General features: G+C 40.0%; 1 protein-coding gene across 1 annotated transcript; it reads left to right on the forward strand.

Annotated features, from left to right (window-relative positions):
* Positions 1-836: 836 nt before the first annotated feature.
* LOC4350032 (transcriptional corepressor SEUSS) lies at positions 837-9,056 on the forward strand. The gene is made up of 10 exons (XM_015761286.3): positions 837-1,094; positions 1,535-2,763; positions 2,858-2,977; positions 3,155-3,203; positions 3,280-3,494; positions 3,599-3,667; positions 3,792-3,886; positions 6,529-6,622; positions 6,836-6,905; positions 7,524-9,056. The coding sequence occupies exons 2-10, from the start codon at positions 1,669-1,671 to the stop codon at positions 8,516-8,518; spliced, it is 2,802 nt and encodes a 933-aa protein (XP_015616772.1). The 5' UTR covers positions 837-1,094; positions 1,535-1,668; the 3' UTR covers positions 8,519-9,056.
* The last annotated feature ends 16,378 nt before the right edge of the window (positions 9,057-25,434 follow it).

Here is a 25,434-nt window from a genome sequence, read left to right on the forward strand (position 1 = left end):
TCCTACGTTATATTACTAAGTTATCTATATATACAATTTCACCAAATTTGGATTGATCCTTGTTGCTAAACTAGCATTTAAGAACCGCTTTAAACATAAATACTTCCAAAAAGGACATTTCAAAATACCCGCCAAAACTTAATTCGTATTACACAACACGTCGATCGTTAAAAAAAAACACTCAACTATCCTATAAAAATACAAACACCAACATTTCACACGACGCAAATAATATAACTATAAAACCACAAAACCAGTTCCTTGCAAAACTCTATCATCATCGTCGTCGTCATTATCATCGTCACCGTGGATGAGCCGAAGCTGATAGGAGGAGTGAGGATACACAAGCAACTGATGCCACACCATTGGCCACCCCCAAGGCATGGAGCACAACACTCCCTTTTGACTTCTATTTAAATTAAATTAATCAATTAATTACATAAAACCTCACCCCTACACAAAAAAAACATTAACCCAAAAGAACCCCCAAAAAAATTAAACCTAAAAACACCCAAACGAAAACGAAAAAAAAAAAAAACACCAACACCACCCCCTCTCTAATCAACCCCGTTCCCTACCCCAACCTCCACCCAAACCCCAACCCGCCCCCCTCACACCCACGTGGGCCCCACCAACCCCTGGCCCCACCCGTCAGCGAGCGGCAGCGTACGCCACCCGCGTGGCCGTGCCTTTCCCCTAATCAAATCCAGCGGATATTTTTGACGTCCGCGTCTCGCCATTTTCTCCTCCCTCTCTCTCTCTCTCTCTCCTCCGTTTTTGTTTTTGTTTTCTTTTTCTTCTTTCTCTCTCCTCCTCCTCCTCCTCTCTTCCTCTCCGCAGAGGAGAAAACCAAATCCCATCGCGAAGGCGAGAGAGAGAGAGAGAGAGAAGAAAAAAAGCGAGAGGAGTAATAAACTCGCGAGGTTTTATTTTATTTTATTTTATTGTGTAAATTTGGCCCACGGCGGCGGCGGCGGAGTTGGCGGCGGCGGCGGGGCTAAACCCTAGCCGAAGTGGCGGTGCCGGTGGTGGGCGGCGGCAGCGGCGATTTGGCGGGTGGACGAGCTCCGGATCGCCGGATTCGTGGCGGGGAGGTGAGTGCGTGGAGTTTGTGGCGGTGTGCTTGTGTTGTTGTTGTTGGTGGTGGTGGTGGTGAGGTGTGAGGTGAGGTGGGGTGGCTTGCTGCTGTTGCTGTTGCTGCTGCTGCTGCTGCTTCTGGTGCTAAATTTTGCGCGGGTTTGCGGGGTTGGGAGGCGAGGGATGCGATCTGGGGGGTGTTCGGGGAGCTCGGCGTTGCTTAATTCCGCTGATGGTTTCTGCGCGTGTTTCTTCGTTTTCGGGGTGGATTCGGTGGTGGTTTTGTTGCGCTCGGTGTTGTTGTTGCGGGAGGGGGAGGTTGGGTTTGGTGCTCGCTGGTGCTGGTTTTCGGTTGGCTTTTTGGGCGATGGAGTTTGACACAGTAGATTTGTTCTGGTAATGGTGGTGTAGATCCCGTGGTTGTGTTCTGAGGTTGCAATCTGTGGTTTGTTTTCAGGGGGATGACCGCTTGTTCTTGCTCAATTCCGGTGGATCTTACGGTGGAAGGATGGCGAGCTGAGTGAAGGCGCGCGTGATCTTGCAGCGGTTTGTGCGGGGGAGGTTTGGAGCACTTTGTCATTGCCGGCAAGGATGGTGCCGTCGGGGCCGCCGAACCCGATGGGTCCTGGGCAGCCGGTTGGCGCGGCCTCGTTGCTCAGGACGAGCTCCAGCCTGCTCAGCGGCGGCCAGCAGGGGATGGGCAGTGGCGGAGGCATGCTTCCTTCGCAGTCGCCCTTCTCGTCCCTCGTGTCGCCGCGCACGCAGTTTGGTGCTAATGGCCTGCTGGGAGGTGGCTCCAATGTTTCCTCCCTGCTCAACCGGCCGTTTGGGAATGGGGGACATATGCTCGGTCCGGGGTCGATGCCAGGTGGTGGTGGGCTTCCAATGAATACCCTCCAGCAGCAGAGAGGAGGGCTTGATGGTGCTGGCGATTTGGTTGGCGCGGGAGGTTCTGATTCTCTCTCGTTCCCTTCATCGTCGCAAGTTAGTTTGGGCAATCAGCTGGGTTCAGATAATCTGCATCCACCACCGCAACATCAGCAGCAACAACAACACCTGGATGCTATGCAGGACTTGCAGCACCAGCATCAGCATCAGCAGCAACTGCCAATGTCTTACAACCAACAACAGTTGCCACCGCAACCGCCACAGCAGCCGCAGGCTACAGTGAAGTTGGAGAATGGTGGCAGCACAGGTGGGGTCAAATTGGAACCGCAGATGGGGCAGCCTGACCAGAATAGCACAGCCCAGATGATGCGCAATGCTAGCAATGTTAAAATTGAGCCGCCGCAGTTGCAAGCTTTGAGGAGTTTGAGTGCGGTGAAGATGGAGCAGCAGAGTTCAGACCCATCAGCATTCCTGCAACAGCAACAGCAGCAGCAACATTTGCTGCAGCTGACAAAGCAGAATCCTCAAGCTGCTGCGGCAGCTCAACTGAACCTTTTGCAACAGCAACGGATATTGCAAATGCAGCAACAACAGCAGCAACAACAACAGATTCTAAAGAATCTGCCTTTGCAGAGAAACCAATTACAACAGCAACAACAGCAGCAGCAGCAACAGCAGCAGCTACTTCGCCAACAGAGTCTAAACATGAGAACTCCAGGAAAATCGGCTCCTTATGAGCCAGGAACCTGTGCAAAGAGATTGACTCATTACATGTATCATCAACAAAACAGGCCACAGGTAAGTTTTCGGCTTTTTCCAAACAATTAATTTAGTGTATAGTGAAGGCCATGGGCTTACAGTTTTGTGTCTCTACTTGTTCCTTTTGATGCAGGATAACAATATCGAGTACTGGAGAAACTTTGTCAATGAGTATTTTTCTCCAAATGCTAAAAAAAGGTGGTGTGTATCTCTCTATGGAAGTGGTCGTCAAACTACTGGAGTTTTCCCTCAGGTTTCATGAGCCGTTGCTGACTTGTCATTTTTTAAATCTGGAATATCCATTCTGTTTTTCATATATTTCATTAATGCTTCTGGTCTATTATTTTAATTGGCAGATGTGAAGTAGCGCCTCATATTTTTAATTTCCTTTCAAATTATTCGTTAAAGATTTCTATATTTGCCCTTGTAGGATGTATGGCATTGTGAGATATGCAATCGGAAGCCTGGGCGAGGCTTTGGTAAGCATCATTTTAATTTGCACATGTTTCTCTGTTAATCTGCTTTTTACATCCACTTACGTGACTACCTTAACAGAGACCACCGTTGAGGTGTTACCACGATTATGCCAAATTAAATATGCCAGTGGTACATTGGAAGAATTACTATATGTCGACATGCCACGTGAATCGCAGAATGCCTCTGGTCAGATTGTTTTGGACTATACCAAAGCAATCCAGGAAAGTGTCTTTGAGCAGTTGCGTGTGGTACGCGAAGGACATCTAAGGATAGTTTTTAATCCTGATCTCAAGGTATTATATTTTTTTTGATTTTTTTTTGTCACTGGTGGTCCTTTAAAGTTGCTGGTATGATAAATGGCGCCTTTTTGACTAAAGCATGTTTCCTTTTATTGAAGATCGCTTCTTGGGAGTTTTGTGCAAGGCGTCACGAGGAGCTTATTCCACGTAGATCAATAATCCCACAGGTATTTAGCCCTTTCACTGTATGCATATTTTTATTCAAGTCAGATGTCTCATTTTGATATTCTGAATTTTGGGCAAAACGGGAAAGGGTTTAATATATTTTGGAACCCTCGGTGTTCTATGCAGGTTAGTCAACTGGGCGCAGTTGTGCAAAAATACCAGAGTGCTGTTCAAAATTCGACAAATTTGTCAACTCAAGACATGCAGAATAATTGCAACTCGTAAGGAGACTGTCTCTGATGCACACAATACTTTCCATCTTCAGTGTGTTGCAAAATCATTAATGCTTTATCCACCTTGTTCCTACATGCATATTTTTGTGTTCTTCTGAAATCTATCTTATTAGCAAAGAAGCTAGCGTGTCTACTCATGTAAATACTTTTTTAACTCAATACTAGCATGAACTGCCTTGCAAAATGGGACGTAGCCACTGTGTCATCCTTCGAGTTTAGGGCCAACCAGCCAAGCTGTAAAAATAGTTAAATACTATTCATGGCCTAACCATTTAGATCCTATGGCTGTTGTGGTTGATTTGGTTAGCATATGGCCTTTGACAACCATACCATATCAGCAGGATGTAGGCCACATAGTGATGGATTGGGTTGGATTGGTTGATCATCCTTAGGGTCGGCTTGGCGGCAGTGGAGTGGCTTCAACTCATTAGCAGGTCCACTTGCAGATTGGTCTCTACAGCATTACAACTGGTGTTAGGATTGCACCCCGGTTAGAATTATTTATTACCTCTTTTGAGGTGGGGTGATATTGTGCTTAAGGCATGGTTGTCAAGTCGTTACTACTAGTATTAGGCTGCACTGAGTAGGTGCAAAAATAGTTCTCTGAGACTAAGTCTGTGTTTAGACTATCCTCAACATGACAGGTGGCATAATCGCCATGTACAAGTAGTTAATTTTAGTGTATGTTAGTGCTTTGAGGATGGGTCTAAAGTCTAAACAGAGACCTGGTCTCTAGGATAGGTTTAGTGGGCCATTTTTTCCTTTTTCATTGTTCTTTTTACTGGCTTTAGTTGGTATATGATGGATTTCACTGAATATAACTACTGTTAGATGCTGACTAGGCACCTGCCTAGTGTCCAAGTGCCCCCAAAGTGCCAGAAGACACAGTGCTGTGCGAATGGCATGAGCCTTAAATACGTGGTATTCTGGTCCACTGGTTGAGTTCAACATGTCATGGTAGTTATGTACTGTACTCTGTGGTGTAGGCAGTCCTGCTTGTAGTACACTATTGAATTACTGAATTACATGCACAAGTCACCTTTTTTGTGCGAGACCAGGATTTGAACCCTGGTTGGTAGATTCTCACTGGAAGGCATTTACCACCATGCTACAAGCACATTTGCCTCAACATCTTGAATGACTTGAAACTTTTTAGAAATCAAGCAATAAACTGGATAGAAGGTCCTTCATGGCTACATGCATACATCGTTTATTCATGTAGTAGATGGTATTTTACTTGTTTGAAATGTTCCGTGGAAATCTCATTTGTTTCTTTTCTAATTGGATCTCAGGCAAATTATGCCTGATAAGAAAGTTACAACTATTGAGGAGCACCTACAGTGGTCTAGTTAGAAGGCAAGTTATTGTCACAGTATAAGCAGCATTATCCAAAGACTACAGCGTAATATGTAGAATCAACATATTTTGTGTTACATATTCTGCATGTTTGACATGTACGTTGACCCATATGGGTGAAATATTTATTAAAATATATAGTTGAGGCTACAGAATGAGATGTTTTTAAAAACATGCTTCTTTCAATGCCACTGTAGTATGCGAAGGAGTTGCACGAAACAAAGTGGTGGGTATAACCACTGATTTTTTGAAGGTTTGCTACCCAGTGTTTTTGGTTTAGTTTAGCTCACTGACTATCCTCCAAAAAGGTTAAGCTTCCAGGGGAACACTGACCATTTATTCACATCCAGGCTCATCTCAGGCCTACGATGTGGATGTTTAGATGATGTTGGGATGTGTGTACAGAAAAACTATAAGCGTAAAGCATTCTGGATCTATGGGTGTATGGTTATTCTTACTGTTCTAGCACCGTGTGTTCTTTTACTATGATAGGGGAGATGGATAATTTATGTATACTTAAGAGTTTCCATAAAAGGGGACCTTAATCCATTTCTGAGATCTTTTTGAAGTACAAGAATATAGTATGCATGATTTGCTCATCTGGTACATCTGATGGAACACATCTAATTAAACACGATCCAATTATTACATTGGGGATGTGACTGTATCATGGTGAATTTGGAACAGCGGAATAATTACATTAAAATGCTGTTGCTACAGAAGATAGTGTTTTAGTGGTAGGTATCTTGGAGACTCGGATTACACACATGGTGCTGGATATTACGGTGGCATGCCCAAGCAGATGTTTCACATGTGATCTGTTTATCATCTGATTATTTTCCTCTGTAGAGAAGTCACCATCTATTGACAAAAAAAACAATTGTTGTTGTTTTTTAAGTTACGACCAAATAGTTGGGAGTCCTTAAAGAAGAGGTGGTGATGGAGTGTGCTCTACAACTTTTTCTTCACTTTCAGATCTTTCAAGCGTGCACTTGAAGGATCTTTTTGCATTTGAGGATTCTTTTTTGCTTTTTTTCACTTTAGTGCTTTTGGTATGTTTGCTTCCGAACATTATTTTGCTTCTTTAATAAATTATATGTCACAGAAAAACTTATGAGGGTAGACCAATTTGTGCCTTTTAGGGCTCACTTTCCTTTTTCACTGTTGTTTATGTACCAAGTCTGTTGATTTTGTTTTTCTGTTTGATTCTTTTTTGGGATAATTGACATTTGAGTACTGCAAATTGTACTTATTTTTCAATCTTTTACTATTAGGTTTGTTGCATGTGCCCGCCAATTGGCTAAAGCACTGGAGGTGCCTTTGGTAAATGATCTGGGATACACAAAACGATATGTGCGCTGCCTTCAGGTACACTTATACATGGTTCTGTTTTTATTCACCTGTTCTGTATTTCTACATCCAACAAATTTAGATTATTGTCATATGCAAAAGTTGGTATTTTTTACATAGGACTATTATCATTCTTTGTTGTGGGCCTTTGGCACCTGTTGCCATTCTCTATTTCGTTAAACTAATTTATCTGACCTATTGTTTTGTCATCCAAAACATTGATACTTCCAGATTGCTGAGGTGGTAAACTGTATGAAAGATTTGATTGATTATAGCAGGCAAAATGGGTCTGGACCAATTGGTACGCCATTTTTATCTTCTGTTTACTATGCAGTCTCATCTGATCTCATGTCATCTTGTTTAGCATCAAGTAATCTTCACATATTGTATGATCATCCACTTGTACTCCTACAGCTCCTTCATTTGTTTTCTTTTGATTGTACATTCTATTCACCATTTTTTATCAAGACAAGTTTCCAGGCCGTACAATTTTTGTTCATGCCCCCAGTCCCCCAAATTTGGTTGTTTAATTAATAAGGAAGTAACATGCTGTTATTGATCTGTCACAACTTTCAACCTGTGACTAAGATGTGTTTGAAATGAGACAGTTGATAGAGGGCTGATTTCCTGTATTTTCCTAGTTGCCTTTTCTCCAGATCTTTATTCATTTTTTTTTGTTTATTCAACCTTCAATAAAACATGTGAAATGAGCTTATTCTGAAATACCTTATAAATACCCCAAACTGGTGGCTCTCTGACTATAATATTAGGATGACTGAACTGGCTCCCTTGCTGATTTTTACTCCTAGCCAAAGAACATGGTAGTCTGTTGCTATAGTGTTAACTGTATTTTACAGCCTTATTAATGTTACCACTTGTTTTGTGCATATTTAACATCTACTACTATTAATTGTTTCAGCTAGTTTGCATAGCTTTCCTCGGAGGACTTCATCAGGAGGGGTAAACCCTCAACAGTCACAGCAGCAACAGCCTGAAGAACAGCAATCTATCCCGCAGAGTTCAAACCAGAGTGGTCAAAATGCTGCTCCCATGACTGGTGTGCAGGCTTCTGCCTCTGCAAATGCAGATGTGACATCAAATAATTCTCTCAGCTGTGCACCCTCAACGTCTGCACCTTCACCGTCCGTTGTTGGGCTCCTCCAAGGTTCAATGAACTCTAGACAAGATCATCCAATGAGCAGTGCTAATGGTCCATATACCAGTGGAAACAGTGCTGCAATTCCCAAGGTGAACTCGACAACCTCACTGCAGTCAACTCCATCTACCTCTTTTCCTTCACCAGTGCCAACAACATCCAATAACAACATGATGCCTGCCCCTCAGAACACAAACCAACTCAGCTCCCCAACCGCATCATCAAACCTACCGCCAATGCAGCCACCTGCTACTCGACCTCAGGAGCCTGATCCAAATGAGTCCCAAAGCTCGGTTCAGAGAATATTGCAAGATTTGATGATGTCACCGCAGATGAATGGTGTTGGCCAGCTTGGGAATGACATGAAAAGACCGAACGGACTTACATCTAGTGTTAACGGAGTTAATTGTTTAGTTGGTAATGCTGTTACAAATAACTCAGGAATGGGAGGAATGGGGTTTGGGGCCATGGGTGGGCTTGGTCCAAATCATGCAGCTAGTGGATTGAGAACTGCAATAGCGAACAATGCGATGGCAATTAGTGGTAGGATGGGAATGAATCACAGTGCACATGACCTATCACAGTTGGGCCAACTACAGCAGCAACAGCAACATCAACATCAACATCAACATCAACATCAACAGCAACAGCAGCAGCAGCAGCAGCAGCAACATGACTTAGGAAACCAACTGTTGAGTGGACTTAGAGCAGCAAACAGCTTCAATAACCTTCAGTATGACTGGAAACCATCTCAATAAAGATAGAACATTACAAGTTTGATATGACGACGTGGCTGCTCTCACTGGGTTCATTGCTTATGGAGCACAAGTAACAGTGCCGACACCTCGAACTGTGTCAAAGCATTTGGTCTTTGCAATAATGCTGTCATGGAAAAAGGAATCATTCGCGACAGCAAAGCATCTGAGCCCTGTCAACTGTATGTTGTAACTGTTCGTTTAGCTGCTTGTGTATTGTGCAACTATGGCATTTTGCTGCCTGCTTCAGTTGTCTTACTGAAAGATAGAGTTAAAAGGATTAGAGCCTTGCCTTGCATCTGCCACCATCCTTGATGGTACGGTGTTACTCCTTACCCGGAAAAGAAGTTTTCCCTCCCTTTTTTTCCATGTCAGATGACATCCGATATGTAATTTATCATCCCCTCCGCCTTCCACCCTTAGCAAGCATATGTGCTGATATCTTTCTTTGCCTAAGGATTCTCTCTCTTTGTAGCCTTACTTGACTTTGTATAAGCTGCCATAATTTAGTAGTGGAAAAAGTATCAGGAATGTTTTCGTAGGCTTTGTCGCGAGATTCGACTGGCAAGAAAACTGGCATTCTTTCTTGATTTTACCGAAAGATTTCAGCCATTGTGGTGGATATTTTTCTTGAAATATTCAGGTTGACCTGTCCATCTGGTTTCAACCAGTGTGGTGGAGACTTTTCTTGATTGAAATTTTCAGGTTGGCCTGCATGCTGCACATTAGTTTATTTCTGTTGCTGCCGTAGAGTTCGATCGTTACAATGAAACCCTGCATCATAAGGGACTTCCATACTGTCATTACAATGAAGGCTATCTGTGTGAAAATAATGCAAGATTTTAAGTGCTCATGAATTCACTTTTACAAGATGTAGTTACTACTGCAGCTCGTTTGGTTCGGATAAAATGACTTCAGCTTCTTGGTGAGTTAACAAAGTTACAGGTTACAGTTATCTCACAAAGACGCGAGCCTTTCTGACAGGCAGCTGGGCTGATCATGCCAAGATAAGCGATCTATTGTTCTGATTTAGTTATAAAACCTGTTTTTTCTTCAATCCTATTTATGTCTTGTACGACCTGTTTTTCTAGTAGAAACCCGCTAAATTATTACAAGTTTCACAAGGTTCTCAAAGCTTGAGAACTGAATAAACTGAAAATGGGAAAACAGCTTGGGAAAAAACTACCAAAATGAGAATGCTGAAGCCACATACTCAACCTTTTATTACCAAGCTAAAAGTAACACCACATAGACATAATAAAATTGATGTGGAAGAGTGTATCATATTCCATATTCTGGTTGCACAAACTGCCCAAACCTATCAAATAGTAGCGAAATGAAAACAGAAAAAAAAATCTCCTTAAAATCAAATAGGGATTGGGCCACAGTTGGACCAAAAGTAGACAAATTATACACGGCTAGGCCTACAAACTCACAAAGAATAGTCCAAATAATTTCTTTCGATGGGCTTAAAGTGATCAAGTTCGTGGTACTAATTTGCAGGGTCACTATCCAAAGTTGTCTGCAAACAATAAATAAAAAATGCTGTACTTTTCATGAAAACTGCTCAGCCTCAACATGCACCTACTCATCTTTATCTCCAAGCAACTTGTTGATAAATTTATAGCTTAATTTTTTGCCACCCCCAACTAATGTACCTAACTTTGTCCCTGAGCCAAAAAACTAGGGGTTTTAGTCTCAGAATTGTCTATATTTAATTGCAAAAAGAGAAGAGTTTAAAGAAAGATATGTGCAACTACTTTAGATTCTCTGAGGAATTTATTATATGATGCTGCAGTTGATTATGATGGATATATATACTTCCCTCTTGATTCCATCCTCAAGATTATTAAGAAGTGCGGTCCCAGCAAAGCTACTTACAATTAAGGTAAACCATGAAAAAAGTATCATAGATGGAAAATTGTTCTACAAGAAAATACATTATATATGATAAAAAAAATTCAAGCTCTTAGACTGATTATATATTCACTCTTCCTAAAATCATAATATAGTTTTTTTTTAAAAAAGATAATAACAACTTTTTTATGGCATTGCTGGTGTACAGTTGGACAATCCTATCTCCTGGTTGGTCCCAATATATCAGATACTTCTTGGGAAGTTAATCCTATCAAGCCACCAAAGCAACACACGTACGGTTGGTCTAATTTGTTTTCTTAAAGAGGCTTAAGTAATTGTAGTGTAAATAAAAGTGCAACCTAGGTGTTTCTTTACTAAAGTGCATGTGTTGACAATATTCACTTCATTGATTGGAAATCAAAGAAATTAGCATGGTAGATATGTGATTAAAGTTAAGATCACATTGGATCCTATCATGCTAGAGAAGACGACAAAAGTAATTGACAAATTAATTAACACACGCCTGAGCGTACTATTTGGAGTTAATTAACCGAGGTTCTCATCGGTTGCCCATATTCCCTACTAAAACAAAACAACCTATTAAAAAATAAAAATTAATTTGCAGGTAAAATTTTATATGTGTTCTTAGTGACTTAGGGCCTATTCAGATTGTACCTAAAATAAACCTTATCAAGTTTTAGTAATGCCAAAATTTTGGCAAGATGGTATATTACCAAAATTTTAGCAGGATTTCTTATGTATTGACCAAATTTGGTAACGAACTAAACGTAGACTTTTTAGCAACTTTACCAAAAATGGTATAGTTGAAAATGATATTAAAGTGAACAGGCCCTCAAAAGCCAATATAAAAAAGAAACTACGCTAAAATATTTTAAAATTGATTCCAAAATTATGTTTTAAAATTTAAATTTAACCTTAGCTTTGGCTTGCTAGGGTAACGGGTAACCTATGAGCTCCGAGTGTCAAAGGGATTAATGGATGCTAATGCATATATCATATCTTATAACACGAATTCCATGCAAATTAATTGCCGTGGAGATAAGCCACATAGCACGTCCTTAATCACCGGAATCAATCTTCACGCACAATAACAGCAGGCGTACTTGCTTTGCATCTGGATAGATCGATAGTTTGTTTTTTTTTTTAAAAAAAAAAGTAACGGAGGAACGCTAACTTGCGTCATGGAAGGGCCTGGCATTGTTGGGCCTTGCACACAAAGCATACGTCTTAGCATGAAAGGAATTTAAAAAACTGAAGCACATCGTTTCTCACGTTTTGTGCACTAGTACCATCAAGAATCTATATCTGAAGATAGAACTATACGAAAGTTCCGGGAAAAAAAAGAACAAAGGAAAAACAATACTCCCACCGGTAAAAAATTATTTGATTCTTAAAATCTTTTAAAAAAATTATTTTTATGAACTTTGATCATTATTTCCAGTTAACCTTTTCATATAACCTTGTACATATTTTTTTTTGTTTGATAAACTATGCTATATAAGCTACGTAAGATATTGGTGGCCAAATATTTATGACTGGATGGAGGAATAATAAACTGAGTAAATAAAAAAGGAAGGGAGAGAAACGTGAAAAAATATTATAATTTCTAACCTATGATATTTTTCCCTATAAGCAATTACTGCATGTTAAATAAAACATAGGCAAGTAACTCCATGATAGTAACATCCTATTTGTCTAGAAAATAAACCGTTTAACAGTGAAATTAAAAGCACCAAATAAGTTACGGGTTTAATATTCAAACAAATACAATCTACTACAGATTTAATTGAAAAATAATACAAAATAAGCGTAATATAAAGTACATAAGCGGAAGTACGGAAGCAAGTAATACCGAAAATTTTCGTACAATGTCGAAAAACATCTACATAAATACAGTTAAGACAAAGAAAATAAAACCGTTTAATAGTGAAATTAAAAGCACCAAATAAGTTGCGGGTCTAATATTCAAACAAGTACAATATTCTACAAACTTAATTGAAAATTAAGGCAAAATAAGTGTAATTACCAGTACATAAGCAAGTAACGCCGATAATTTTCCTACTATGCTGAAAAATATCTAGATAAATAAAGTTAAGACAAATAACATTACTATGTCATTTCTTATACTCCCTCCATACCATAATATTTATTCGGATTCATTGTACTGAGATATAACACATCTATCTAAAATGACAGAAGGAGTATTTTAGAAAATTGCAACCTATTGCTAGGTAGAAATTAATAATTTAACAGTACAACACATGATAATACACACGGGCTATAAATTGCAGGCGTGCCAACCGGCACGCTGGTCTTATAGTATCTTCAGGAAAGCTGACAAATCATGTTGTTAGGAGGCGGCTAGTGATCTGCATCACTTTCTAGAAATTCCCATGGGGCCAGGTCCGATTTGTAGATGCTTCTCTGCTAATCATCGATAAGCATATACAAGCATGCTTGCTGGGCACACAAGTATAGATTAAGACCTTTTCAGGGAATATTTTTTCACCATCCTAATCATGCGAATTAATTAGTTTCATGACTATAACTACTTGAGAAGTAGTGCATCTGAAAAAACCATATAAAAGGGAGTGACCTTTCTTTACTCCATTTCCCTCCATATTGCTCTTTTAACTGTTAAACCAATGATAAGCACTCCAATCAATTATTTGAAGCATCAATTTGATCCATTGATCAACAAAGATCAGTAGCATGCATATGCTGAGACATATATTTAGCTTATTAGCTATACCATACTACCAAACATGCAAGAATTTTGCATGACCAATGATAACTAGAGCTATATCAACTAAGCTCACTAGTTGATGATGGTGGTGGTGATATGTCTAAGTTTTCTCAAATGCGCAAGAATGTTGTACATCAATATATTAATTAAGAAGAAGAGAGAAGTCTAGAAAGACTCGTACAAACCTTTAAGGGCCATGGTTAAACACAACAAACTAGAAGAAAAGGAAACTACCACCGGTGGAGAAACCATCTTTTCTCCCAGTTGGTAACCCCCTTTAATCCCGGTTTTTCAACCGGGAGTAGCAATCCGGGACTAAAAATCGTTATCTTTAGTCCCGGATGAAATAACTGGTAACACCAACCGGGACTAAAGAGAGGGATCTTTAGTCCCGGTTGTTGTTACTAATCGGGAGTAAATAGAGAATAGCGGCAGTACCAGATGGTTCTTTTTTCTTTTTTTTTTTCCTTTTTATTTTCTCCCGAATCAAGTGGCATGCAAATCCCCAAATCAAACCATAAATCCCAAATCAGAGTAACATCCCAAATTCATATCACCAAATCCGCATCACAAATCTTAAAGTTACACACAAATCAAATACATCATAGATCTAAAAAATTACACACAAATCAAATACATCACAGATCCATACAATAAATCACAAATTTATACATATCAGGGAATCACAAATTATAAAAAAAAACACAAAGCCGCTCGCAGCCGCCCGGCGCCACCGCCCGCCACGGCCGCCGCTGCCCGCCGCCGCGCACTACGCCGCCGACTGCCGCCGGGCGTGGCCCCGCCGGCCGTCGGCCCACCTGATGGGAAGGGGAGGAGGGGGAGGAGAGGGGATGAGGAGAGGAGAAGAAGGGGATGAGGAGAGGAGGAGAAGGGGGATTGAGATCTGTGTGAGAGGGAAGGAGGAGAAGGGGAAGAGATTCGATCTGTGTGAGTTGAGAGGATGAGTGATAGGGATTTTATACTACGCGTTCAATTTTACTAAAGATCTAGATGATCTTTACTTCCGGTTGGTACTTTCAACCGGGACTAAAGTGGTAGTCTTTAGTCCCGGTTGGTAGTATCAATCGGGACTAAAGATCCTTGGCCCCCTGATATGCCTTTGACAGGGGATGAACCGGGACTAAAGATCATCTTTAGTCCAATTTTTTTTAACCGGGACTAAAAATCGTTTTTAGCCCTGGTTTTTAATAGAACCAGGACTATTGTGGAATTTGGTCGACCGACCAAAGATAGTTTCTCCAGCAGTGTACGATTAGGACCAAATAGACTTAATTTATAGCCAAAAGCTAATAAGACGCTTAGCCCCCACCATACACCATAATTTATCATCATCCCTAAAATCTTACAAAGTGTATTGGCATTAGATGAGGTCTCCCAAAGACACAAACATTTCTATGTAAAAACTAGGAAGAATAATTATGTCTTGATGTAGTCATTTAAATTTTCTTAGTAAGTGGAACGATGAAATCTTCAATGCATGGAACACACGTTCCCATCATTCTCATATTCTCATGACTTACAGTCACTGGTGGAGAAACCATCTTTGGTCGGTCGGCCAAAATCCACAATAGTCTCGATTGCAATAAAAATCGGGACTAAAGTCCTGGTTCAAAAGGTTAGAGCTACTTTTTTATCTTTAGTCCCGGTTGGTGTTCTCAACCGGGACTAAAGATCTATTTCTAGTCCTGGTTGGTAACACCAACTGAAACTAAAGATCTATTTCTAGTTCCGGTTGGGAAGAAAAACGTCCACCGCGCATGCTTCTCTCTCTCTCCATCCTGTGCATGCACGCGCAACCTCTCTCTCTCTCCATCTCCCATCCTTATCTCTTTTTCTTCTCCTTCCTTATCTCCATCCTCTCCATCCTTCTCCTTCCATCCTCCCCTTGCTCTTCTCTCACCCCCTTTCCTCCTCCCCTCCCCTTCCTTCCCTTGCAGAGGCAGCCAGCGGCGGGATGGAGGCCGGGCGCGGGCTGGCGGCGGGATGGAGGCCGGGCGTGGGCCAGCGGGATGGAGGCCGGCCGGTGGCGGCCCGGCGCGGGCCAACGGGACGGAGGCTGGTCGCCGGCGGCCTCGCCCTCCCCTCCCCCAGATCCGGCCGGAGGGGAAGCGACAGGATGGGTGGCCGGCCTGCGGCGGGATGGGAGGCCGGCTGGTGAGACAATTTTTTTGAGTTTTTTTATGATTTGTGGTTTGAATGTTTTGATTTGTGAATGAATCTATGAATCGATATTGTGAATGAATCTGTGATGTTTTGAATGAGTCTGTCATGTTGTCAATGAACCTGTGAACCAATATTGTGAATATATTTGTGATGTTATGAATGAATATGTGAATAGATATTGTGAATGAATTTGTGATGTATTTGTGATGAATCTGTGAATCGTGCTGTGGATTTGTGATGTGGATTTGGGGTTTGATTTCACGATATGCATACCACTTGATTCGTGAGAAAATAAAAAAGAAAAAAAAAGGACCAGCTGGACTGCCGCTACCCTCTCTTTAGTCCCGGTTAATAACAACAACCGGGACTAAAGATCCCTCTCTTTAGTCCCGGTTGGTGATTGGTAGTCCTGGTTTGAAAACCGGAACTATATAGGGGTTACGAATCGGGACTAAAAAGCACTTCTCCACTAGTGAGTAGTTCTTTGAGATGGTAGTGATTAACATAGAACACTTGTTGGTGTCGAGAAAACAATCATGTTCTAGCTAAATCAATGATGGGGAATGAAAGAATGTTGAAAAAAAAAAGAAATAAGGAGATCCTAAAACATGCTAGAATACATTGGGTTGGGTTAAACAGTAAAATTTAGGCATGTAATCGCCCACCTCGCGTCCATATACATCCTGCTCGTAGTTCATCCAAGATTCCAAATTAAATGAAATAATTAACCACTTATATATGTATGATATATGGGATCTACATATCATTTAGACGTGGGGGTGGACAATATCGAAATGCCACTTTAAAGAGATGACAAACCATGAGTTTTGCTTATTAGAATGGGGGAAGATACCCTACTAGGATAAGATGGAAGGTTAATTTGCTCTTTTTTCTGCTTCTCTCAAAGTATCTGTTTATTTTCGAGTCCCCTATATATCCCACTTATTATATCCCTATAATTCCAAAATCCAATCAAAACCCACAGGCTATAGTTGGCCCAATTAATAAAGAAAATTTGCAGGATGTTTTCTTTGGTAATCACCATGATTGAGGTTCATTTTTGTATAAAGAAAATTGTGTGCTCCTTCATGAATCTTACAAGTGTCTTGCTGCAAGCTATAAAATATATATGAGGTTGCAAATCATCATATTTCTTCGTTCAGAAGCATCCATCACATTGCACATCAACTTTCCTTTCATCACAGGCTAGTTGTGATTAGTTGCACGCATAACCACAAATAAATTAACCAGACGTGACATTTCTTAATATAGTTAGTAGCTAGAAGTACTAGCTTTGCAATGAAGGATCTACTCCTTCTGTTCCAAAATATAAGGGATTTTAGGTGGATGTGACATATTCAGGACTATGAATCCGGACATGTCACATTCACCCAAAATCCGATATATTTTGGGACGGATGGAGTATATATATACTCACTCCGTTCTAAATTTCAAAATATAAGGGATTTTAAAGAGATCTGACACATACTATGAATCTGGACAAATTTCTATCCATGTTTATAGTACTAGGATGTGTTATATTCCTCTAAAATTTTTTATATTAAGAGACGGAAGGAGTAATACCAGATGGCCAAACAATAACCAATTGGCAGCAAAATATTTTTATATTGTGATCAGATCCTCTATGATCTATTCTTCCTATCCATAAGATCCTCATATATGTAAGAGGACTATCTTTGGTTGCAATTCCACTTCAGATAATATTCTACGAAAGATGAAGTTATCTTAACTTTCACATAAAGAGCGCAAAACCAATTCATTTTGGGCTTCTAATTTTAAAAGTATGATTGAGGGACGTGTTAACTGAAAAAAATCTAATCAATTTTAAATGTGCATTTCAAACTAATCTACCTGTAAGAAACATATATGAAGGATAAACTAAGGTAAATGATCCGTCCTTTACATTGATAGGGACTTCCAAAAACACACATGCTAGTATGCATGATTAGAACTTGAATAATGGGTTTATCATCAAATATATAGTAGAGGAAAATAGCAGATTTGATTGCTCAGCTGCCAGCTGCAATTTATTGCAAAAAGAATCTCAAACAATATTTCTTTTTTACAATATGCACAGATGTCTTAGTGTATGATAAACATGTATGTCATCCATTACTTTTGATCTATGGTTAGTCATATTTCTATTATGCTATATCAATGGTAATGTGCACAGTATAATGGGTAAAGGTTAAATATGATAAATAAATCAGGTGATATAGAAGGTTAAATTTATATGCCAGATAAATAAATCGGGCCACTGCGAGCCTCAACTAAACCTTTGCCACCGCTCCAGTGCCCGCATGAGGGCATAGTTACCGGATCCGGCCACCCCTTCGCCACCTCCCAGAGCGCCTAACGCAGCTGCCGCCTTCACCACCTCTTGGAGCGCCCGCTCGAAGTAATGTCGCTGCCTAGGCTGTGAAGTGGTGGGAGGTGGAGTGGGGGGTTTAGAGGAGAGGAGAGGATGAGTTGAGAAGAGGATGAGGAGACGAGAATAGCACTTAGATTTTTTAGGGAAGGGAAGAAAATTATACAGGAACTCTGTCCTTCCCACGTTTGGAAAGACTTCACTTATTTACTACCACGTGTCCGCACGAATCTTAAAGCACCCATCTTCTGCCTCTAGCTCAAGTGCTTAATTATTTTCCCCTCCCCTCTCCCCCATACTTTCTCTGCTTCTCATCGACTAGGGCAGGGGAGCACTATCTCTAGCTTGGAATACGTTCCACGCGCAGGGGATGGAGAGCTCACCCAACTATTTCCCCTCTCTCATGTCCACTCTCACTACCTCCCTTCCTCTTTTTCTTCATAGCTCGAGGTCCAAATTTTAGCTGAAGTCTATGTCACGTGACGACAAACTCGTCTAACTGCAGGGCACCGGATGGCAAACTTACCACACTCCCTTGTCAGGAACATAGTCTCGACTAGCACCACATTGCATCCCGCGCTGCAACAGGAAAGAGGAAGAGGAGGAGGCGAGGGAGCGCGTTCTCGTGTCAGATATGCTCCATCCGAGGAGCAAGAGGATGCAGCGGTGGAGCATGTGTTCGTGCTAGAGATGGGGCTCCAGCTAAGGAGAAGAAAGGAAGGGAAAGATGGGGAGTGGAGAGGAAAGATAAGGGGAAATTTTGGGCACTGGTAGAAGATGGGTGTTTCAAGATCCGTGCGAACAGCTGGACACGTGACAATTGAGAAGGTGGGGTCTTTCCAGATTGTGAAGGACGGAAGTCTTACGTAATTTTCATCCAAGGGAAAGGGTAGTTGACCTGGTGACATGTGCGTCTCTTAACAGGCCCATTTGTGAAAATGCTGTGAAAATTGATTTCGCATATGGGTCTTGTCTTCTTTTAGGATCAATATTACCGCAGGTGGAGATGTTACTGTCTGCCTGAAAGTTGGAGGAGGGCTCGTCTGCTAAAATCATTTCGATAGTAGTGTGTGCTCCGGCGGTTACTACCAGAAAACTTAAAAACCTTATTTATTTTATAAACTTATCTACTCCAACAGCATGCAAATCGATGCATATGGTACATGCATGACACTACATAGATAGATGATCAAGTTAACATGGTAGTATATAGAAATTAGAGCGATGCTCCGGTGCTTTCTACTGGTAGTATTATACTACCAATATTATTATTGGAAAATTAGCAATTTACTATTACATGATTAGGAGTTATTTTGTTATTTATGTTTGTTTTCTCGGCTAAATCGATCTACGATCATTCATTTTTTTGAAAGGAATCTATGATCATTCATTGCGCTGGCATCGCTCATATTTCATCGGAAAGCCAAAAAAGAGAGGGAAAAGTTTAATCACTGCAAAGTGATGATTATACCCTTCCGCGCCTTTTTTTTTACAATAATGCCCCTCCATGTTTCTACTACCGCTAACTGGGGTGGTAGTATAAATAGATTTGAACCCTTTGATTAAATGATATCAACGCGTTCAGATTGTTTTCGTAGAGACAGTAGTGAGGCTCTAGAAATTAACATCGACCATTGGATCAACGGCTAATGAACGGCTCAAAACAAATATAGAGTACTTAAAAAGATTCCATTAAAAATTTATACGTACCGAATAGCTAGTAATCACAACAATAACATTTTTAATATAATCTTTTCATCCAGAAATCTTTGAGCATATGTTATTTTTCTGATTTCTCCAAATAAGATGATCATATTTGTAGTCTTCACGCATCGAAGACTTACGAAGAGATTGTCTTTTTGTTTCACAATGCTAGATTAAATTGTGTTGATAGAAAACCTATCAACCATTTTAATATTTGTTGGTTGCATGCATATATAATATTTCTCGGTCTTCGTTACACGCGGGATGAATTAATTTCTCTTTGGTTTTGATGATTTTTTTTAAGAAAATGTTTTAAACTTTTAAATGGAGGGAGAGTACTAACCGCACATTAGTTATCACATAAGAAAAAAAATGGCAGAGAGAGGTGATAGACACACCAGGACTAACATTGTTGGATGCACATGTTCAAACGTCCGTCCGGCCGGCCTGCTGCCGGCGGCGGCGTATACGTCGGCGGCCACCGGCCATCATCACCAAAACCACGCGCCGCCGCCGGCCACAATTTAAAGCCCTAAAAGTCCGTATCAAACATAGCTAGTCCAAACAGCACATGCATATGCATACATACTCCCTCCGTACGTACCAAAATATAAGCATATTTAAATAGTGACATATAAAAAAATAAAAAAGATTAATAATGTATAATTGATATTACTAGATTTATTGTTAAACAAACTATCATAATGAGCAACTCTTTTTATTTAAATATTTTACTTTTATAGATATTGTTGATCAAATAGCATATCGGATTTTATGATTGAGGGAGTAGATGATATCGATCGATCGATCAAGTTGACGTGGATCCAAGAAAGCAACCAACGAAATTAAGAAGCATCTAGAATTTTTAATTTACAGTTAGGCTTTGGTCGATCTATGTGCTAATTGATGCATGCCAACAATCTGAATCGGCCGACCAGCATCATATATATCAAGTTGCATATGCTGCAGCTAGGACCATTGGTTTATCACATTTAGGCACGTTGTATACATGCATATGGACAGCAGCAGCATGTGTGTGTAGTGCACAAGCCAATTAGTTGAGCCAATAATTAAAAAAGGGTTGGCTTTTGGCTATATGGCTAGCTAGTGGGGTTGCAATTTGCCAACCCAATCACAAGAGATCAATACTTGTACTGTGGTGGTTTGGGGGCAAAAACTCAAAAGGAGAGAGGGGGAGAGGAATTTAAAGGAATAATATATATGCAAGTGGATATATAGTTAGAATAATGCAGCTTCGGCTTCATAATGATGGGTACAGATCGATGTCTAGTGACGGTATAATGCGAGAGTAACGGGTGATTGTAGACGTCATATTATTAGTGCTTATTGATGTGTATTTCTGCATATATATGTGTTGCAGAGTGAAAAGAGAAAATTAGAAGTATATCATCTTTCTAATGTAATAGCCGTCGACTCTCTGTGCGTATATACATCCTCCAAGAAAGCTAAAACGAGTGATGGTGAAGAACCGAGAAAGAAAATGACAAGAATATATAGATCATTTTAAAATCAAGCTCTATACATAATTTAATTCATTGTGCATACTTTGCTTTTAGTTTTTTTTTATTGAGAAACATTTTGTTTAATTCTACTAGTTTGTTTCTTAGAACATGGGTTTATATACAATTAAATAGGAAAAACAAAAACCTTATTTGTAATGTAAAACGTTTGCAGGTCTTGCGATGAAAACAGCTTGAAAACATGCGGAAACCATCTCAACTATTTCCATTTCCATATATTTTTATTGGAATCAGAATCGAAATTGGAAAAACCCAGTTATGAAGATGGCATTGAATATATTGACTAGACAAATACGTAGCGAATAAGATAACAAATATTTATCGAAATATGAAAACAACTCTAAATGAGCTTTTCAAACAATAAATCGATATTTCTAAAACAATAAATTGATATTTCTATTATTTTATCAATTAATAATAATACAACTAGTTTTACACTTTACTTTTTGTGAGAACTCCAATAAGCAAAAACTATATTCATCTATAATTGTAAGTAGTATGATGTGGTCTAATAAAAGCATTGAACTAAAGCATTGAACTAAAACAAAAATAGTCGGTAGGAAAAAGAAAAACAGATCTAAAGCATTGAACTATTAAAAAATATCTTCATTCAACTAACCACCTCAATATTTAGTATAAGTCTGAACATCTAAAGCAGAGAAAGCTGAAACTAATCAGCTATATATATAAAAAAACAATTTATTTCCGATTCCAAGAAAAAAAAATCCAAATTCGTTTTCGTTTTTAAAACTTTTTGAAAAAAATCCAACCGACACTTTTCATTTCCGAAAATACGTCCAGAACTTTCTAAACCATTTTATCCATATGCATGTCCGGTAACTCATATTTGTTACTAAGTATATTTCCTGATTTCTCAAATGGTTCGCTACTAAAAGTGTTCTTTTTTATTGAAATTTATTCAAGCAAAAAATGGAATAGTGATATATATCCTTCTATATGTTTTTTTTTTCGATTATGCTCCGAGCTATATAGTACAACATCGATGTATGCGAGTCCCCTGTTGCTAGTTCTTTGAAAGTGTCCATATAAAATATCAGGAACTGTGCCACTTGTTGCTAGAGATCGAATAATCATTTAGCTGTCTCGCTTAACAAAAAGTAACTAAATAATTAGCTTAATTATAGTGGCTTAAACTCGAAGGTGTAGCTTGATATGCACAAATTGACACGACTTTTTGTACACACATCTTCCTCGATCGGTAGACTTCAAATGGACTACTTTGAGTTGGTTGTACGTATACACACCCCTAACAGTCCAGGTGTACACATTAGTACGAGGTCAACTACAAATTGAAAATTAAAGATGCTCCTTAATTATTCTTCTAAGAAGAATATATAAGATATATATGAGTATGATACCTTGTTTGGATGGACATAATTAATATGAATAATTAAGAAAAGGAGGACAAGCAACTAGTTGCAAAAATACTTGTTCTTTTGATAATCGCGTGTATGTATGTAAAATATAGTTTTTGAGTCAACTCACTTGTCGTGATGTGCTCAATAATAAACTTTGTGATTGGGCAAGATCAGGTCAACCGAACCAGATTGCGAGAATATCTCATGATTTGATTAATTATTCGACGATGATGATCCATCTCGATCTCGAGGACTGTAGTAGTGCTAGCTGTATGCTGTGTATGCTGAGTATGTTACCAGAGCCGGCCCTGGGGCAGTGCGGGCTCGCACTGGGCCTCCAAAATATATATACTATGGTACCAAGTCTGATAGGCTCCTCTGTGCATTGAGAAGATGCTGCGAGATGAGATTGTTATTGACACTATCATCACTGATTTTGTACACTACTAAAAATCTCCATGTTCCCTACCGTTTAATTGTTTCCCTACTAGTGTGTGGGGAGGCCAAGGGAAATAAAAATACCCCTACCGGATCATTCCAGGAACGTAGGGAAATTTTTATTCCCTAGGATTTTACAAAATTCGTAGGGAACAAACAACTGGAGGGCCCACCATGCTCTACCCTTTTCTTTGTTAGAAGGGAGAAAGATCCTAGGTGGCAATGTTTCCCTACAACAAGATTGAAAACCATAAGGAACTAACCCAATAAAATTTAGCTCCAAAAAAAATTGCCTCCAAAAAAATTGGTGTCCCCGCCATTTTTTTCGTTTCCCTCCACTACCCAGGTCTCCACTCTATTTTTTTTCACTATTCTATTTTTCCTACTACTCCTATCTCTTCTCCACTCTCTCCTCTCCACAGGCACAGCTGCTCCTGCCTAAGCCTCTCCCGTCTCCAGCGAAATCAGCAGCCGCCACCAAATCTCTCCCTTCTCCGGCGAAATCAGCGGCCATGCTCCACCACCTGCCATCAGTTGAGGTTGTCCCTGCTTCCCGCAGCTCCCCTCCATCAAATCCCTAAACTTTCCACCCAAAAATCACTCTCGATCTGTACCCCTAAATCCTCTCTTCACCATCCCCATATCCCCTCCCATCCACTAAGCGTATAGGCAAAATCCAAATCAACAACTAGTAGCAGGTTTCTTGTGCAATCCCTTAGGTCCCCAAGCAAATCCAGGAGGAGGCAGCACGTACGAGGGAAGAGAAGGTCTCGCTGGTCTGCAGGCTGCAGCATGCTGCCTCTCCAAAAAGAAGAGGTGAAGAAATCCAAGAGAAGAGAAGACACAGTAGATAGTCAACAACAGATTAATCTAAGCTCTGCACCAACCGAACCTTGAAGTAAGTATGCATCCACTGAAATATTTACTGTTTTTTTAGCAAAACTGAAATATTTTCTGTGTTCTCCATTGTCATATTTTATTTGCTCTATGCTTGGGTCTGATGAAGTTGGTAAATAATTATTCTTTGGGATTGCAGTGAGTCTCTTTTTAATAAGAAGTAATGTTTTGCCTAGTACAAGTTGTTGATAGAATAATAGCTGGCACATGTTGATTTCTGTGTACACAACTAAATTTTTTTAATAATCTGTCTTTCCCATAATCTTTAAAAAAATATGTCTTGTTTATGGCACATGTAGCTAAAAAATATTTTTCTCCAGTTTGTTGCTATAAAATTAATCATGTCAATGGGAGTTGAAGATCGTAGTTGGATGTATAGTGGATGGAATGATAATGGTTGCCATTCTGAAGAGTGGGTGCGCAACACAAATGCTTTTGTTGATCGTGCTTTTGGCAGAGTACAAAATGCAGAAAAATTTGGAGTAGAGTGTCCTTGTTCAAGTTGCCGTAATAGAATTAGAAGAAAGAAAGAAGTGATGAGTATGCATCTCTGTCAAAGAGGATTCATGCCTGATTACACTAGATGGATCAAGCATGGAGAGCATCCTGTGAGGTTGTTTGAACCAGAGGAGACTTATAACATAGCTGACCCCCTAGGTGACATGCTAGGCAATTTTGGTGATGCAATGGATACAGATTTTTCAGAGGACGAACCAACAGCAGATGCCAAGGCATTCTATGCCATGTTGGCTGCTTCACAAGAGCAACTCCATAGTTTCACTCAAGTGTCACGCCTAACAGCGGTCACACGCCTGATGGGAATTAAATCACAGCATAATATATCTTCAGAGTGCATGAATAATTTGCTTAGTCTCATTGGTGATATATTGCCATCAGGTCACAAGATGCCAGCCAACTTGTATGAGTGCAAGAATCTTCTTAGTGGATTAAAAATGCCATATGTCAAAATAGATGTTTGCATAAATAACTGCATGATATACTACAAAGAGGATGCACTTAAAGAAAAATGTGATATTTGTAATGAAAATCGTTATGTAGCTATTGAAGAGGAACATAAAGGGAGAAAACGGAAACCAGTGCCACGCAAAGTTATGCGTTATCTGCCATTTATACCACGATTGCAGCGGATGTACATGGAACCCAGAACAGCCAAGCATATGCGGTTTCACAAGGATGGTACTCGTGCCAATCCTAACATCATGGTACACCTATCTGATGGTGAAGCATGGAAACACTTTGATAGACACAATCCAAATTTTGCACTAGATGCTAGAAATGTTCGTCTTGCAGTAGCTACAGATGGATTCAATCCATTTGGATTTGGGGCCCAATATTCTTGTTGGCCAGTTTTTATTATACCCTTGAATTTACCCCCAGCCCTTTGTATGAAGGATGAGAACATCTTTTTAAGCTTAGTGATCCCAGGGCCAAACCATCCTGGTAAGAACTTGAATGTTTTCATGCACCCCTTAGTTGATGAGTTCAAGCAAGCATGGCAAGGAGTAGTCACTTATGATAGTTCTGTGAAGCAGAATTTTAACATGAGGGCAGCCTACCATACTTCAATCCATGACGGTCCAGCATTGGCCATGTTCTCTGGATGGTCAACACATGGTGGTTTGTCATGTCAAGAATGTATGGCAGATATTCATACAACTTGGTTACCTAATGGGCACAAGTATAGCTGGTTTGATTGTCATAGAAGATTCCTCCCACCCAATCATCCATTTAGAGGTCAAAGG

Source organism: Oryza sativa, chromosome 11 (assembly GCF_034140825.1).
Source record: "Oryza sativa Japonica Group chromosome 11, ASM3414082v1".
NCBI classification, from domain to species: domain Eukaryota; kingdom Viridiplantae; phylum Streptophyta; class Magnoliopsida; order Poales; family Poaceae; genus Oryza; species Oryza sativa.

Coding starts and splice junctions, on each gene's coding strand:
- LOC4350032 (XM_015761286.3), top strand. CDS start 1,669: ATGGTGCCGTCGGGGCCGCCGAACCCGATGGGTCCTGGGCAGCCGGTT. Junction 2,764..2,857: donor ATCAACAAAACAGGCCACAG/GTAAGTTTTCGG, acceptor CTTTTGATGCAG/GATAACAATATCGAGTACTG. Junction 3,204..3,279: donor GAAGCCTGGGCGAGGCTTTG/GTAAGCATCATT, acceptor CTACCTTAACAG/AGACCACCGTTGAGGTGTTA.